Below are 17125 nucleotides of genomic sequence, written 5' to 3' on the forward strand. Positions count from 1 at the left end.
GACAATGAACTTGTGTTGTGTTTAAACCATTGTAGGGGCTGTGGGAAATGGGGGGTGTTGTCAGGGTTCGGGTTGGGGCTGTGGGGGTGGGAGATGGAGTTGGGGCTGTGGGGGATCGGGATGGGGATGGGGGTGGGGGTGGGGGATGGAGTTGGGGCTGTGGGGGATGGAGTTGGGGGTGTGGGGGATGGGTGTGGGGGATGGGGATGGGGGATGGAGTTGGGGTTGTGGTGGATGGGGATGGGGGTGGGGAATGGAGTTGGGGCTGTGGGGGATGGAGTTGGGGCTGTGGGGAATGGGGATGGGGATGGCGATGGGGGCTGTGGGGATGGAGTTGGGGCTGTGGGGATGGTGTTGGGGCTGTGGGGATGGTGTTGGGGCTGTGGGGATGGTGTTGGGGCTGTGGGGGATGGGGGATGGCAATGGGGGTGGGGGATGGAGTTGGGGGTGGGGGATGGAGTTGGGACTGGGGGATCGGGATGGAGTGGGGGGATGGAGTTGGGGCTGGGGATGGCGATGGGGGTGGGGGATGGAGTTGGGGCTGGGGATGGCGATGGGGGTGGGGGATGGAGTTGGGGATGGAGTTGGGGCCGTGGGGGACGGAGTTGGGGCCGTGGGGGACGGAGTTGGGGCCGTGGGGGACGGAGTTGGGGCCGTGGGGGACGGAGTTGGGGCCGTGGGGACGGAGTTGGGGCCGTGGGGGACGGGGATGGGGGTGGGGGACGGAGATGGGGGTGGGGGACGGAGTTGGGGCCGTGGGGGACGGAGTTGGGGCCGTGGGGGACGGAGTTGGGGCCGTGGGGGACGGAGTTGGGGCCGTGGGGGACGGAGTTGGGGCTGTGGGGACGGAGTTGGGGCTGTGGGGGACGGAGTTGGGGCTGTGGGGGACGGAGTTGGGGCTGTGGGGGACGGAGTTGGGGCTGTGGGGGACGGAGTTGGGGCTGTGGGGGACGGAGTTGGGGCTGTGGGGGACGGAGTTGGGGCTGTGGGGGACGGAGTTGGGGCTGTGGGGGACGGAGTTGGGGCTGTGGGGGACGGAGTTGGGGCTGTGGGGGACGGAGTTGGGGCTGTGGGGGACGGAGTTGGGGCTGTGGGGGACGGAGTTGGGGCTGTGGGGGACGGAGTTGGGGCTGTGGGGGACGGAGTTGGGGCTGTGGGGGACGGAGTTGGGGCTGTGGGGGACGGAGTTGGGGCTGTGGGGGACGGAGTTGGGGCTGTGGGGGACGGAGTTGGGGCTGTGGGGGACGGAGTTGGGGCTGTGGGGGACGGAGTTGGGGCTGTGGGGGACGGAGTTGGGGCTGTGGGGGACGGAGTTGGGGCTGTGGGGGACGGAGTTGGGGCTGTGGGGGACGGAGTTGGGGCTGTGGGGGACGGAGTTGGGGCTGTGGGGGACGGAGTTGGGGCTGTGGGGGACGGAGTTGGGGCTGTGGGGGACGGAGTTGGGGCTGTGGGGGACGGAGTTGGGGCTGTGGGGGACGGAGTTGGGGCTGTGGGGGACGGAGTTGGGGCTGTGGGGGACGGAGTTGGGGCTGTGGGGGACGGAGTTGGGGCTGTGGGGGACGGAGTTGGGGCTGTGGGGGACGGAGTTGGGGCTGTGGGGGACGGAGTTGGGGCTGTGGGGGACGGAGTTGGGGCTGTGGGGGACGGAGTTGGGGCTGTGGGGGACGGAGTTGGGGCTGTGGGGGACGGAGTTGGGGCTGTGGGGGACGGAGTTGGGGCTGTGGGGGACGGAGTTGGGGCTGTGGGGGACGGAGTTGGGGCTGTGGGGGACGGAGTTGGGGCTGTGGGGGACGGAGTTGGCGCTGTGGGGGACGGAGTTGGGGCTGTGGGGGACGGAGTTGGGGCTGTGGGGGACGGAGTTGGGGCTGTGGGGGACGGAGTTGGGGCTGTGGGGGACGGAGTTGGGGCTGTGGGGGACGGAGTTGGGGCTGTGGGGGACGGAGTTGGGGCTGTGGGGGACGGAGTTGGGGCTGTGGGGGACGGAGTTGGGGCTGTGGGGGACGGAGTTGGGGCTGTGGGGGACGGAGTTGGGGCTGTGGGGGACGGAGTTGGGGCTGTGGGGGACGGAGTTGGGGCTGTGGGGGACGGAGTTGGGGCTGTGGGGGACGGAGTTGGGGCTGTGGGGGACGGAGTTGGGGCTGTGGGGGACGGAGTTGGGGCTGTGGGGGACGGAGTTGGGGCTGTGGGGGACGGAGTTGGGGCTGTGGGGGACGGAGTTGGGGCTGTGGGGGACGGAGTTGGGGCTGTGGGGGACGGAGTTGGGGCTGTGGGGGACGGAGTTGGGGCTGTGGGGGACGGAGTTGGGGCTGTGGGGGACGGAGTTGGGGCTGTGGGGGACGGAGTTGGGGCTGTGGGGGACGGAGTTGGGGCTGTGGGGGACGGAGTTGGGGCTGTGGGGGACGGAGTTGGGGCTGTGGGGGACGGAGTTGGGGCTGTGGGGGACGGAGTTGGGGCTGTGGGGGACGGAGTTGGGGCTGTGGGGGACGGAGTTGGGGCTGTGGGGGACGGAGTTGGGGCTGTGGGGGACGGAGTTGGGGCTGTGGGGGACGGAGTTGGGGCTGTGGGGGACGGAGTTGGGGCTGTGGGGGACGGAGTTGGGGCTGTGGGGGACGGAGTTGGGGCTGTGGGGGACGGAGTTGGGGCTGTGGGGGACGGAGTTGGGGCTGTGGGGGACGGGAGTTGGGGGTGGGGGACGGGAGTTGGGGGTGGGGGACGGGAGTTGGGGGTGGGGGACGGGAGTTGGGGGTGGGGGATGGGGTGGGGGATGGAGTTGGGGGTGGGGGATGGCGATGGGGGTGGGGAATGGCGATGGGAGTGGGGGATGGAGTTGGGGCTGTGGGGGATGGGGATGGTGGATGGAGTTGGGGTTGGGGGTGCGGGATAGAGTTGGGGCTGTGGGGGATCGGGATGGGAATGGGGGTGGGGGATGGAGTTGGGACTGTGGGGGATGGAGTTGGGACTGTGGGGGATGGAGTTGGGACTGTGGGGGATGGAGTTGGGGCTGTGGGGGATGGGGTTGGGGGTGGGGGATGGAGTTGGGGCTGTGGGGGATCGGGATGGGAATGGGGGTGGGGGACGGAGTTGGGGCTGTGGGGGACGGAGTTGGGGCTGTGGGGGACGGAGTTGGGGCTGTGGGGGACGGAGTTGGGGCTGTGGGGGACGGAGTTGGGGCTGTGGGGGACGGAGTTGGGGCTGTGGGGGACGGAGTTGGGGCTGTGGGGGACGGAGTTGGGGCTGTGGGGGACGGAGTTGGGGCTGTGGGGGACGGAGTTGGGGCTGTGGGGGACGGAGTTGGGGCTGTGGGGGACGGAGTTGGGGCTGTGGGGGACGGAGTTGGGGCTGTGGGGGACGGAGTTGGGGCTGTGGGGGACGGAGTTGGGGCTGTGGGGGACGGAGTTGGGGCTGTGGGGGACGGAGTTGGGGCTGTGGGGGACGGAGTTGGGGCTGTGGGGGACGGAGTTGGGGCTGTGGGGGACGGAGTTGGGGCTCTGGGGGACGGAGTTGGGGCTGTGGGGGACGGAGTTGGGGCTGTGGGGGACGGAGTTGGGGCTGTGGGGGACGGAGTTGGGGCTGTGGGGGACGGAGTTGGGACTGTGGGGGACGGGGATGGCGATGGGGGTGGGGGATGGCGATGGGGGTGGGGGATGGAGTTGGGGGTGGGCGATGGAGTTGGGGGTGGGGGATGGAGTTGGGGGTGGGGGATGGAGTTGGGGGATGGCGATGGGGGTGGGGAATGGCGATGGGAGTGGGGGATGGAGTTGGGGCTGTGGGGGATGGGGATGGTGGATGGAGTTGGGGTTGGGGGTGCGGGATAGAGTTGGGGCTGTGGGGGATCGGGATGGGAATGGGGGTGGGGGATGGAGTTGGGACTGTGGGGGATGGAGTTGGGACTGTGGGGGATGGAGTTGGGACTGTGGGGGATGGAGTTGGGGCTGTGGGGGATGGAGTTGGGGCTGTGGGGGATGGGGTTGGGGCTGTGGGGGATCGGGATGGGAATGGGGGTGGGGGATGGAGTTGGGGCTGTGGGGGATGGGGATGGTAATGGGAATGGGGATGGGGGTGGTGGATGGAGTTGGGGTTGGGGGTGCGGGATAGAGTTGGGGCTGTGGGGGATCGGGATGGGAATGGGGGTGGGGGATGGAGTTGGGACTGTGGGGGATGGAGTTGGGACTGTGGGGGATGGAGTTGGGGCTGTGGGGGATGGAGTTGGGGCTGTGGGGGATGGAGTTGGGGCTGTGGGGGATGGAGTTGGGGCTGTGGGGGATCGGGATGGGAATGGGGGTGGGGGATGGAGTTGGGGCTGTGGGGGATGGAGTTGGGGCTGTGGGGGATGGGGTTGGGGGTGGGGGATGGAGTTGGGGGTGGGGGATGGAGTTGGGGCTGTGGGGGATGGGGATGGGGGATAGGGATGGGGGTGGGGGGTGGAGTTGGGACTGTGGGGGATGGGGTTGGGGCTGTGGGGGATGGGGTTGGGGGTGGGGGATGGAGTTGGGGGTGGGGGATGGAGTTGGGGCTGTGGGGGATGGGGATGGGGCTGTGGGGGATGGGGTTGGGGGTGGGGGATGGAGTTGGGGCTGTGGGGGATGGAGTTGGGGCTGTGGGGGATGGAGTTGGGACTGTGGGGGATGGAGTTGGGGCTGTGGGGGATGGGGTTGGGGGTGGGGGATGGAGTTGGGACTGTGGGGGATGGAGTTGGGGCTGTGGGGGATGGGGATGGGACTGTGGGGGATGGAGTTGGGACTGTGGGGGATGGAGTTGGGGCTGTGGGGGATGGGGATGGGACTGTGGGAGATGGAGTTGGGACTGTGGGGGATGGGGATGGGACTGTGGGGGATGGGGATGGGACTGTGGGGGATGGAGTTGGGACTGTGGGGGATGGAGTTGGGACTGTGGGGGATGGAGTTGGGGCTGTGGGGGATGGAGTTGGGGCTGTGGGGGATGGAGTTGGGGCTGTGGGGGATGGAGTTGGGGCTGTGGGGGATGGAGTTGGGGCTGTGGGGGATGGAGTTGGGGCTGTGGGGGATGGAGTTGGGGCTGTGGGGGATGGAGTTGGGGCTGTGGGGGATGGAGTTGGGGCTGTGGGGGATGGAGTTGGGGCTGTGGGGGATGGAGTTGGGGCTGTGGGGGATGGAGTTGGGGCTGTGGGGGATGGAGTTGGGGCTGTGGGGGATGGAGTTGGGGCTGTGGGGGATGGAGTTGGGGCTGTGGGGGATGGAGTTGGGGCTGTGGGGGATGGAGTTGGGGCTGTGGGGGATGGGGTTGGGGCTGTGGGGGATAGAGTTGGGGCTGTGGGGGATAGAGTTGGGGCTGTGGGGGATAGAGTTGGGGCTGTGGGGGATAGAGATGGGAATGGGGGTGGGGGATGGAATTGGGACCGTGGGGGATGGAGTTGGGACCGTGGGGGATGGAGTTGGGACCGTGGGGGATGGAGTTGGGACCGTGGGGGATGGAGTTGGGACCGTGGGGGATGGAGTTGGGACCGTGGGGGATGGAGTTGGGACCGTGGGGGATGGAGTTGGGACCGTGGGGGATGGAGTTGGGACCGTGGGGGATGGAGTTGGGACCGTGGGGGATGGAGTTGGGACCGTGGGGGATGGAGTTGGGACCGTGGGGGATGGAGTTGGGACCGTGGGGGATGGAGTTGGGACCGTGGGGGATGGAGTTGGGACCGTGGGGGATGGAGTTGGGACCGTGGGGGATGGAGTTGGGACCGTGGGGGATGGAGTTGGGACCGTGGGGGATGGAGTTGGGACCGTGGGGGATGGAGTTGGGACCGTGGGGGATGGAGTTGGGACCGTGGGGGATGGAGTTGGGACCGTGGGGGATGGAGTTGGGACCGTGGGGGATGGAGTTGGGACCGTGGGGGATGGAGTTGGGACCGTGGGGGATGGAGTTGGGACCGTGGGGGATGGAGTTGGGACCGTGGGGGATGGAGTTGGGACCGTGGGGGATGGAGTTGGGACCGTGGGGGATGGAGTTGGGACCGTGGGGGATGGAGTTGGGACCGTGGGGGATGGAGTTGGGACCGTGGGGGATGGAGTTGGGACCGTGGGGGATGGAGTTGGGACCGTGGGGGATGGAGTTGGGACCGTGGGGGATGGAGTTGGGACCGTGGGGGATGGAGTTGGGACCGTGGGGGATGGAGTTGGGACCGTGGGGGATGGAGTTGGGACCGTGGGGGATGGAGTTGGGACCGTGGGGGATGGAGTTGGGACCGTGGGGGATGGAGTTGGGACCGTGGGGGATGGAGTTGGGACCGTGGGGGATGGAGTTGGGACCGTGGGGGATGGAGTTGGGACCGTGGGGGATGGAGTTGGGACCGTGGGGGATGGAGTTGGGACCGTGGGGGATGGAGTTGGGGCCGTGGGGGATGGAGTTGGGGCTGTGGGGGATGGGGTTGGGGGTGGGAGATGGAGTTGGGGCTGTGGGGGATGGGGTTGGGGGTGGGAGATGGAGTTGGGGCTGTGGGGGATGGGGTTGGGGGTGGGAGATGGAGTTGGGACTGTGGGGGATGGAGTTGGGACTGTGGGGGATGGGGTTGGGGGTGGGAGATGGAGTTGGGACTGTGGGGGATGGAGTTGGGACTGTGGGGGATGGGGTTGGGGCTGTGGGGGATGGGGTTGGGGGTGGGAGATGGAGTTGGGGCTGTGGGGGATGGGGATGGGGGATAGGGATGGGGGTGGGGGGTGGAGTTGGGACTGTTGATGGATCCAGTGTGTGTGGCAGAGCCTGAGGATTCAGTGAGTTGGCTAAATTATTCCATTCTATAAACCCAATGTCTTAATTTTAAACCTTTGGAACAAAGCTCATAAAGAATTCTGCTGCTGAATGTGAACGGAGGGAGAGAGTCAATGTGCTTCCTCTGACATACACACACTCTCTGTGACTTCAGCTGCTGCTCAAGTTCCAAAACCCAGAGCTTGAGCTCCTCCAACTGGTGAAACTCCCTGCACAGAACCACCTGCCTAAACTGTTTATATTCATTCATGGGTGTCACTGGTTAAACCAGCATTTATTACACTCACAGGGCATTGCTGTGGGTTTGGAGTCACATGTAGACCAGACCAGGTAAGGACAGTAGATTTCATTAGTGAACCAGATGGGTTTTTACAACAATCAGCAATGGTTTTGTGGTCAGATTTTTTTTTATTGAATTCAAGTTTTCACCATCTATGGTGGTGAGATTTGAGCCCAAGTCCCCAGAGCATTACCCTCAGTCTCTGGATTACTAGTCCAGTGATAATACCACTACACCATTGCCTTCCAGGAGTCCCTCATGGAACAGGATGTGTACTTTACTGGACTGAAGTGTTCTTCCATGCCTCTATTTATTATTCTGCTATTAACTGATTTAATAGAAATAAACTTGAGACTTAAATAAATAAACACTCACCACCTACTCACCAATCAACTGCTTCCCTTGTGTTGACATCTCTATTTTATAGGGAGGCTAATTTTTAAAAAAAGACAAATTTAGACTTAAACCTATTTAAAGGAACCAAATTTATAATTTACCAAACTTAAAAACATATTAGGCAATAAACTAATTTCTTAGATATTTGACTGATGCACAGGAGGCACAAGGCAAGGTGGTGGGAAAAGCCAATGGTTCTGGCTGATTGTGGTTCACTGTCGCTCAGTGTGGTCCCTGCAGTCAATGTGCTTAGGGCTGGGTCATGATCTTTTTCTTCTTGGTCTTTTTCTGTTCCTGGTGTTTTATCTCCTCCTCCTCAGCCTTTTTCATCCACAGGATTATCTCGGCCCTTCTCTGTTCCTCCGAAACGAAGCCTTTGGGTGTGGAGTCAGCCACATCTTTCAGCCTCACCCTTTCTGCCTTTGTCTTTTCCTCAGAATACTCCTCATGTTCTGCAGGGGGATTCTCCCCTTCCTTTAAATTCTTCCTTCTCTCCTCTTTTCTTTTCACCACCTGCTTTTTCTGAGTCTCCTGAGGAAGTGGCTGATTGTCCTGGGCATGGCTGGATCTACTCACTGTCCAGCATGTATCGGACATTTCTCTGTTCTCCGCTCCCTGATGGGGCGGTGAGGTGCAGTTCACAGAAGCACAGCCCTGCTGTGATTTCTCTGCGCCTGTTTAATGAGGCAGATAATCAGGTGGACAGACAATTTCTCACATTACTGTTAACTAAGCTCACATTTCTATAACATCTTTAATATAGTTAAATATCCAAAGTCATTTCAAAGGAGCGATTATCAAACAAAAATTGACACCAAGCCACATAATGTGATTTAGGACAGATGGCCAAAAGCTTGCTTAAAGAGGTAGATTTAGGATGTCCTAAAGGGGAGAGAGAGAGTGAGAGAGAGAGGTTTGGGGAGGAATTCAAGAGCTTAGGACCCAGACAGCTGAAGGCGTGGCTGCCAACAGTGAAGCGATTAAAACCAGAAAAGCAGAAGAGGCCAGAATGAGAAGAGGGTTAGACCATAAGACATAGGAGCAGAAGTAGGCCATTCAGCCCATCGAGTCTTCTCCGCCATTCAATGAGATCAAGGCTGATCTGATAATCCTCAAATCCACTTTCCCGCATAACACTTTTCCCCCATAACACTTAATTCCCTTACTGATTAAAAATCTGTCTGAGGGGTTGTCAGACTGAAGGAGATTGAAGGTGAGGGCAAGCTCATGGATGGACTTGCAAACAAAGATGTTTATTTTATAATTGAAGTGTTGCCAGACCAGGAGTCAATGCAGGTCAGTAAGGGCAGGTGGACATGGTGTTGAGTTAGGACCCAGCCAGCCAGCCAGCCAGCCAGCAGAGTTACAAATGAGCTAAATGGACAGTGAAATGTGTGGGATCAGTCAGGATTATATTGGAAAGTCAAGCCAAGACTAACAGAGGTGTGGATGAGGATTTCAGCAGCAGGTGAGCTGGGGTGATGTTACAGAGGGGGAAGCAGCTGGTTTTAGTAATGGTGCGGATATGTGGCTGGAAGCTCAGGTCAGGGTCAAAAATGACACCAAGATGGTGAAACCCTGGTTCAGCCTTAGACTGTTGCCAAAGAGAGGGATGGAGCCAGTGGTAAGCACTGAAGACAGGCTTTGGTCTTCCCAATATTTAATCATCTCCTTCTGAGGTGGAGACACAGGGTCTACTGTAGGAAATGAGAAAATGGGGACAAGAACCAGTCACAGGAAGTAAATCTCCCAGGCACCTGGGAGAGGGAGAGAATTAGACTTTTTTCAGGGCAAGGGAAGGGAGGGAGGAGGAAACAAATATCGGGACAAGCACCAGGCTCTCTGACCCCAAACCACCCTCCCAACATAGACCCCATAGAAACTCCAAGCCCGACCCTGACCCTGACCCCGACCCCATAGGAACCCCGAGCCTGACCCCATAGGAACCCCAACCCCATAGAAACCCCAACACCAACCCCATAGGAACCCCAACACCAACACCAACACCAACCTCATAGGAACCCCAACACCAAGCCCAACACCAACCTCATAGGAACCCCAACACCGACCCCATAGGAACCCCAACACCAACACCAACCTCATAGGAACCCCAACACCAAGCCCAACACCAACCCCATAGAAACCCCAACACCGACCCCATAGGAACCCCGACCCCATAGGAACACCGACCCCATAGGAACCCCAACACCGACCCCATAGAAACCCCAACACCGACCCCATAGAAACCCCAACACCGACCCCATAGAAACCCCAACACCGACCCCATAGAAACCCCAACATTGACCCCATAGGAACCCCAAACCCATAGAAACCCCAACACCGACCCCAAAGGAACCCCAACACCGACCCCATAGAAACCACGACCCCATAGGAACCCCAACACCGACCCCATAGAAACCCTAACACTGACCCCATAGAATCCTCAACACCGACCCCATAGAATCCCCAACACCGACCCCATAGAATCCCCAACACTGACTCCATAGAAACCCCAACACTGACCCCATAGAAACCCCAACACTGACCCCATAGAAACCCCAACACTGACCCCATAGAAACCCCAACACTGACCCCATAGAAACCCCAACACCGACCCCATAGAAACCCCAACCCCCGACCCCATAGAAACCCCAACCCCCGACCCCATAGAAACCCCAACCCCCGACCCCATAGAAACCCCAACCCCCGACCCCATAGAAACCCCAACCCCGACCCCATAGAAACCCCAATACCGACCCCATAGAAACCCCAATACCGACCCCATAGAAACCCCAACACTGACCCCATACAAACCCCGACCCCATACAAACCCCGACCCCATAGAAACCCCAACCCCGACCCCATAGAAACCCCGACCCCATAGAAACCCCAACATCGACCCCATACAAACCCCGACCCCATAGAAACCCCAACATCGACCCCATACAAACCCCGACCCCATACAAACCCCAACATTGACCCCATAGGAACCCCAACACCAACCCCATAGAAACCCCGACCCCATAGAAACCCCGACCCCATAGAAACCCCAACATCGACCCCATAGGAACCCCAACACCGACCCCATAGGAACCCCAACCCTGACCTCATACAAACCCCAACCCTGATTGTTTCGGTTCTATCCAGTGAAGGTGAAAATTGGATGTTGGATTTTAGATCCAGATGCCAGAATAAATTCAGTTTCCAGTTTGATGTCAGGTTCCCCCCAGTTTCTTTTTACTAAACTTATGGCAATTTGAGGTGTTGGAGTGGGTTTCTGAAAGGACTTTTCTTAGAGGAGCCAGTCCTGTCAGCACTGAGGTGGAGTGAGAGAGTAATTATTGTATGAAACTTTTATACTAGCACTCTCATGGAAGAAATGGTTCTGTGAGAAAGAGTGCAAAATGATGCAGCCAGGAAACATAGAAACACTATTTTAAATACCCACTGATAAGAACTACCTTCTAAATAGAAGACTCTGGAATTGATAAGCGTGGTAAAGGGTGGCCTGTTATCAGTTGGTGAATATCGACAGGTCACTGTCACAGGGAGGTGTGTCAAGGATCCTTGCCTGGGAATCAGACACTCCTCATCCTGCTGACTGCCTTTAAAAGGAATTGTATAAAATAAATATTAGCTGCATTTTGTGGCTGTGCAAGTAACCCTAACAGAAATAAACGCATACTGTAGGTTTTCATTACAGGTAAACTCTAATAGTCAAACCTTTACCCAGAGCCAAAATGGAAAATTCAGTGGGATTGAGCCCTGATTCAACAATACAAATAACCAGCTTCTGGGAACTGTGTGTGTGGCTGTTGTGTGGACTGTATCAGGTTACATACAAACAGGTGAATTAGGAGGAGTAGGAGTAGGGTGAACTGTGATACCCCCCAAGCCCAGAGAATATTCCCAACCTCACTTCCTCAACAGAAATGGAGAAAGAGCATTGTAAAATGCAACAGCAACAAGTGTCAGTGAGTTCAGGGGTCCAAGCGGAAATGGAGGCTGATTGACTTTAGAATTACATTGCACATCATTGCTGGGGAGAGGGGTTAAATAAACAAGCTCATTCCTCCCTTCCTCTCTATTCCTCCCCCTCTCCATCGTTCTCTCTCTCTCTCTTCGTTTTCTATCACTCTCACTCTTATCCATCTCTCCAGTGTCTCAGTCCCTCTCTCCTACTAGATTCCATGTACCTTCCACTGAAAGTCAACACAATGGGACATTTCCAAATTAAAGTTTTTTGAAAAAGGAATTGTTATTTGAGGGTGCATGTTATTTGATTCGGGACATACATCCTGCACTCCAGATGTTACTGCAGTGAATAAGCTCACCTCCATTTCCACTCCACAAACTCTTCTCTGCCAAAACACTCAGAATTTTCTTTTTTTCAGCATCCTTCTTCCAACTCGCACATTCCCACACGTCTCTCTCCTGATTATTTTTGACTCTCTGGAATGCCTCCTGAAACAGGAACATACAGAATCCTTTCAATTTATGTTGGAAACAGTTCTGTGGGATTCTACAGTGAATTTGTCATGAATTATTATCCCTGCTGTTTCCTAGGTTCCATCAGTGACTACATTTCAAATCTGTGAAGTTCATTGGAATTTCACAAGGTGGGGAAAGGATCTATAGAAATGCAAATCTTTCATTCCTTCCTTCCCTCCACAAACACTGATGTGGCCAGAACAAGAACACTCGGAACAATCAAAAAGTTAAAGATTCTGGTCCCACTCCCAAGGATCAAACACATGGACCCTTTCCTCCCTTTATCCATGAGGAGTGAGGTGATCAGACACTGGTTGGGTCAGGCATATTTCAGCCTGAACCACAGCCTAAACTCCTGCCCCTCCTGTGACCTCCACCACTACCCGAGAATAATTCAGAATAATTCAAAAAGGCACAGCAATGAAATGGTTAATAGCATTTTGTCCTTACCAACGTCCTAGAATGGTCTGGGCTCCTCTGCTGATGAATCCCTGAGGAATCAGGGTGGATGATGGGCCCCCGGGGTTCAGTCAGCTCCTGGGCTGGGGAGTGCCTGTTGTCAGCAGCCTCTTGGAGCAGCTGAACCAACCTCACCCACTGCTCAAACACTTTCTGCTCGCAGTCCGGGTGGGCATAGAGCTGTAGGTAGAAGTTGCGACCACTGGCGAGGTTCACTCTTAATCTACGCTTCTCTTTATGGAAGATGGAAATCTTCACCAGCTTCAGAGGAAAGAGGCTGTTAGTAAACAGGAATAAAGTTAATGTCCCAACAATGGTTGGAAGATCAAACACAGAACACTCTTAAGTCCACTTATTATAAGATGCCCTGGGCATCATCTTCCTCCCCTGGTCTCAGGACATGTCAGGACAATAACAACAATGCTGCAGAAACACCATCGCCCTCAGTTTTCCTCCAAATCACAATACTATCCCGACCTGGACATGTATCGCCATTCCTTGGATCAAAATCCTGAAATTCCCTTTTGTGGGTCCACATTCACCGCATGGACTGCAATGGTTTCAGAAGGCAGCTCACTACCACTTTTTCAAGGCAACTAAGGGTGAGCAATTAAATGCCGGCTGTTCAGTTCCAGTAACGCCCACATCCCAAGAACAACTATAAAGCCCTGTCTGGATAGAGTGGAATGTTCTTTAATTCTCACCCCTTCAGTTCGAGGTGACGTTTTGTTGTAAGGGATTGTTTCACAAAGCTGGTATCTGAAGGCACTGGTTGGGATGGAGCAGTTTTCATACTCCAGGAATAAGCGGAGGATGGGGCTGTTGACCATGAACATCTAACCGAGCTCCTTCCAATCACACCAGAGGTCAAAGAGGAACCTTGACTGCCGAGTTTCCAATTCTTTTGTTGTTCCCCAGGTCTAGCTAACAGCATCACATCAGGGAGATGCAGGGCAGGGTTGGTAGATGTTAGTCCAATGGTCACTATGTTCACCTGGTGGTGGATATTGACCACTTGACCCTTTTTCGTAATCTGCAAACAGACAAAGTCATGAGTGACTGTGAGGTACAAGCATACAAGGTTAGTGCCTGTTATCGAATAGAACATAACATTGATTTAAAATCACTGCAGCTCCTCATGCAACTGACCCAGTTTCACAATCCCTATCTAGACTGACGGATCTTAAATTTGTCTGAGGTGTTTTGTCGAATTGGTTATTGTTCTGTAATTCACTGCAAATATAAATAAAACACTCTTTGCCCCACATCATTGGGCCTGCCCTTTGCTGTGTTCTGTGTTATGATAAATATTTCAGTCAGATTCTCACAAGAACTAACAGGTGATAAAGGAAATGCTGGAAATTCTCCAATAAGCAGAGAAATTAAAATAAAAAGGGACTTAAAAATTAAACTACAAAACTAGGCTGGAAAATCTAAAGGTGTACAGAAAATAGAGCTGGGAAGAGAAAATCTGAACAAACGAATACTCACTTAGAAACCCTGTTAAGGACAAGCACCTGGGATTATAAAACAAAAGGCAAAGAAAAAGCTAAAAGCAAATGGCAGCCAATCTGTTTCAATGGAGCTGAGAGACAACACTTTGGGTTTGTCGAAATCAACAGATCTGCTGTGTGATCAATGGATTTGATGTGTGATCAATGGATCTGCCATGTGATCAATGGATCTGCTGTGTGATCAATGGATTTTATGTATGATCAATGGATCTGCTCTGTGATCCATTGATCTGCTGTGTGATCAATGGATCTGCAGTGTGATCAACGGATCTGCAGTGTGATCAACGGATCTGCCGTGTGATCAATGGATCTGCCGTGTGATCAATGGATCTGCCGTGTGATCAATGGATCTGCCGTGTGATCAATGGATCTGCCGTGTGATCAATGGATCTGCTGTGTGATCATTGGATCTGCTGTGTGATCATTGGATCTGCTGTGTGATCAATGGATTTGCTGTGTGCTTCAGATATTTCTGTGTTTTTAGTTATAGATTTTGAGCATCTGTGGAATTTTGATTGCTGTGATTTTTCAATAAGGCAAATTGTGTTTGAAATATAGAACCGCTTTGGGGAAACAATGGAAAGTATCGATAGGAGAAACTCAACTGATGTTATGTAGATGGATTCGAAAGACATTTGATGAAGAGCTGCATAGGTGGCTAATTGGTAAATTTGAGACAGATGAAAGGAAATGGGGCCACATGAGTAGAAACATAGAAACTCAGAAAATAGAAGCCAGAGTAGGCCTTTCGGCCCTTTGAGCCTGCCCTGCCATTCAATATGATCATGGCTGACCCTCTATCTCAACCGCATACTCCCGCACTCTCCCCGTACCCCTTGATTCCTTTAGAGTCCAGAAATCTATCTATTTCCTTCTTAAATACATTCAGTGACTTGGCTTCCACAGCCTCTGTGGTAGATAATTCCATAGGTTCTGAATGAAGAAGTTTCTCCTTGCCTCAGTCCTAAATGGTCTACCCGTATCCTGTGACCCCTGTTCTAGACCCCCCCAGCCAGAGGAAATATCATCCCCACATCCAATCTGTCCATGCCTATCAGAATCTTATATGTTTCAATGAGATCTCCTCTCATTTTTCTAAACCCCAGTGAATACAGGCCTATTCGGCCCAAAATCTCCTCATACGACAATCCTGTCATCCCAGGAATCAGTCTGGTAAACCTTCGCTGCACTCCCTCTATGGCAAGTATATCCTTCCTTCGGTAAGGAGACCAAAACTACACACAATACTCCAGGTGTGGTCTCACCTAGGCCCTGTACAGTTGCAGTAAGACATCCTTGTTCCTATACTCAAGTCCTCTTGCAATGAAGGCCAACATAACATTTGCCTTCTTAACTGCTTGCTGCAATTGCTTGCTTGCTTTCATTGATTGGTGTACAAGGACACCCAGGTCCCTTTGTACATCAACATTTCCCAATCTATCACCCTTTAAGGAAAGGACTGAGAGTCAATCAGCTATGACTGGAGAGGGTATCACTGAAAAACCACCCAGACTCTCTGGTTGAAAGAATGCCATCAAATCAGCTGGTTCTGCCAAACATAACCTAGATATCCAGACTTCAATACACAACAGTGTGAAGTGTGCACAAAAACAACACAGGTAGAAATCAATAAAGAATCTGAATACTCAAGCTGACAATGAACAAGCTGAGGTTTTAAAGGTTTATAATTCCAATGAATAGTTTGAATATTTATCCTTACTTGTATGAAGTCACTCTCAAAGACTGGAGCCCTTTTAAAGAGTAGATATTCACCATTGTAGAGATGTTTCTGCAGCTCTCCCATCAGAGAGTCCGGCATTACACCAATCTGATCTTCCAGCACCGTGTGACAGATATAGGACCTCCTGGTATCCATGGAGAAATTCCTGCGCTGAGTGCTTTAAAGTTCAATGTTAAACAATGCACAGTACGGTCAAAGAACAGTTCAAGCTTCCTCTGACTAATATTCACAAAATGTGTCACAGTTTTCTACATCTCTAACAGGTAAACTAGCTTTTTATTTGTTCACAGGATGTGACCATCGCTAGGAAGACCCATCTCTAATTGCCCTTGAGAAGGTGGTGGTGAGCTGCCCTCTTGAACCGCTGCAGTGCATGTGTAGGTACACGCACTGTGCTGTTAGGGAGGGAGTTCCAGGATTTTGACCCAGTGACAGTGAAGGAACAGCGATATATTTCCAAGTCAGGATGGTGAGTGGCTTGGAGGGGAACTTCCTGGTGGTGATGTTCCCATCTATCTGCTGCCCTTGTCCTTCTAGATGGCAGTGGTTGTGGGTTTAGAAGGTACTGTCTAAGGATCCTTGGTGAGTTCCTGCAGCGCATCTTGTAGATGGTACACAGTGCTGCTATTGTGCGTCGGTGATAGAGGAAGTGAATGTTTAAGGTGGTGGATGGGGTGCCAATCAAACGAGCTACTTTGTCCAGATGGTGTTGAGATTCTTGAGTGTTGTTGTAGCTACACTCATCCAGGCAAGTGGAGAGTATTCCATCACACTCCTGGCTTACATAAGATCATAAGAAATAGGAACAGGAGTATACCATCGGCCCCCCGAGCCTGCTCTGCCATTCAATAAGATCATTGCTGATCTGTTTGTGTTTCAAGTTCCACATTCCCATCTAACCCTGATAGCCTTTGACTCCCTTACCTAACAAGAATCTATCTACCTCTGCCTTAAAAAATATTCAATGACCTTACCTCCACCACCTTCTGAGGCAGAGGGTTCCAAAGTCGCACAACCCTCTGTGAGAAAAAACTTCTCCTCATCTCTGTCCTAAAAGGGCAACCCCTAATTTTAAAACAGTGCCCCCTAGTTCTGGACTCACCCACAAGAGGAAACATCCTTTTGACGTCCACCTTGCCATGGCCGTTCAGGATCTTGTATACTTCAATCCAATCACCCCTCACTCTTCTAAACTCCAGTGGAAACAAGCCCAGTCTGTCCAACCTTTCCTGTAAGACAACCTACTCATTCCAGGTATCAATCTAGTAAACCTCCTCTGAACCGCCTCCAATGCATTTACATCCTTCCTTAAATAAGGAGACCAAAACTGCACACAGTATTCGAGATGCTGTCTCACCAATGCACTGACTTGTGCCTTGTAGATGATGGACAGGCTTTGGGGAGTCAGGTGAGTTACTCTCCACAGGATTTCCAGCCTCTGACCTGCTCTTGCAGCCACAGTATTTATATGGCTAACAAAAACAAAAAATGCTGGAAAAACTCAGC

The 17125-nt window shown here is 54.4% G+C and overlaps 1 protein-coding gene across 1 annotated transcript; it reads right to left on the reverse strand.

The window, feature by feature from the left end:
* Positions 1 to 7483: 7483 nt before the first annotated feature.
* LOC144669528 (uncharacterized) lies at positions 7484 to 14786 on the reverse strand. The gene is made up of 4 exons (XM_078531998.1): positions 13069 to 14786; positions 12356 to 12641; positions 11749 to 11878; positions 7484 to 8088 (listed from the first exon to the last, which is right to left on the reverse strand). Exons 1-4 carry the CDS (start codon positions 13470 to 13472, stop codon positions 7664 to 7666), a joined length of 1245 nt encoding a protein of 414 aa, XP_078388124.1. The 5' UTR covers positions 13473 to 14786; the 3' UTR covers positions 7484 to 7663.
* Between the last annotated feature and the right edge of the window lie 2339 nt (positions 14787 to 17125).

This window comes from Cetorhinus maximus, chromosome 29, assembly GCF_964194155.1.
Source record: "Cetorhinus maximus chromosome 29, sCetMax3.hap1.1, whole genome shotgun sequence".
Classification (NCBI taxonomy): Eukaryota; Metazoa; Chordata; class Chondrichthyes; order Lamniformes; family Cetorhinidae; genus Cetorhinus; species Cetorhinus maximus.

Excerpts from the sequence above, each read along its gene's own strand:
- LOC144669528 (XM_078531998.1), bottom strand. The coding sequence starts at position 13,472 with ATGTTCTATTCGATAACAGGCACTAACCTTGTATGCTTGTACCTCACA. Across the intron at positions 12,642-13,068 it reads CGTCACCTCGAACTGAAGGG|CCTCTTTCCTCTGAAGCTGG; the intron begins GTGAGAATTAAA and ends GTTTACTAACAG. Across the intron at positions 8,089-11,748 it reads TTTGTGGAGTGGAAATGGAG|GCGCAGAGAAATCACAGCAG; the intron begins GTGAGCTTATTC and ends CTCATTAAACAG.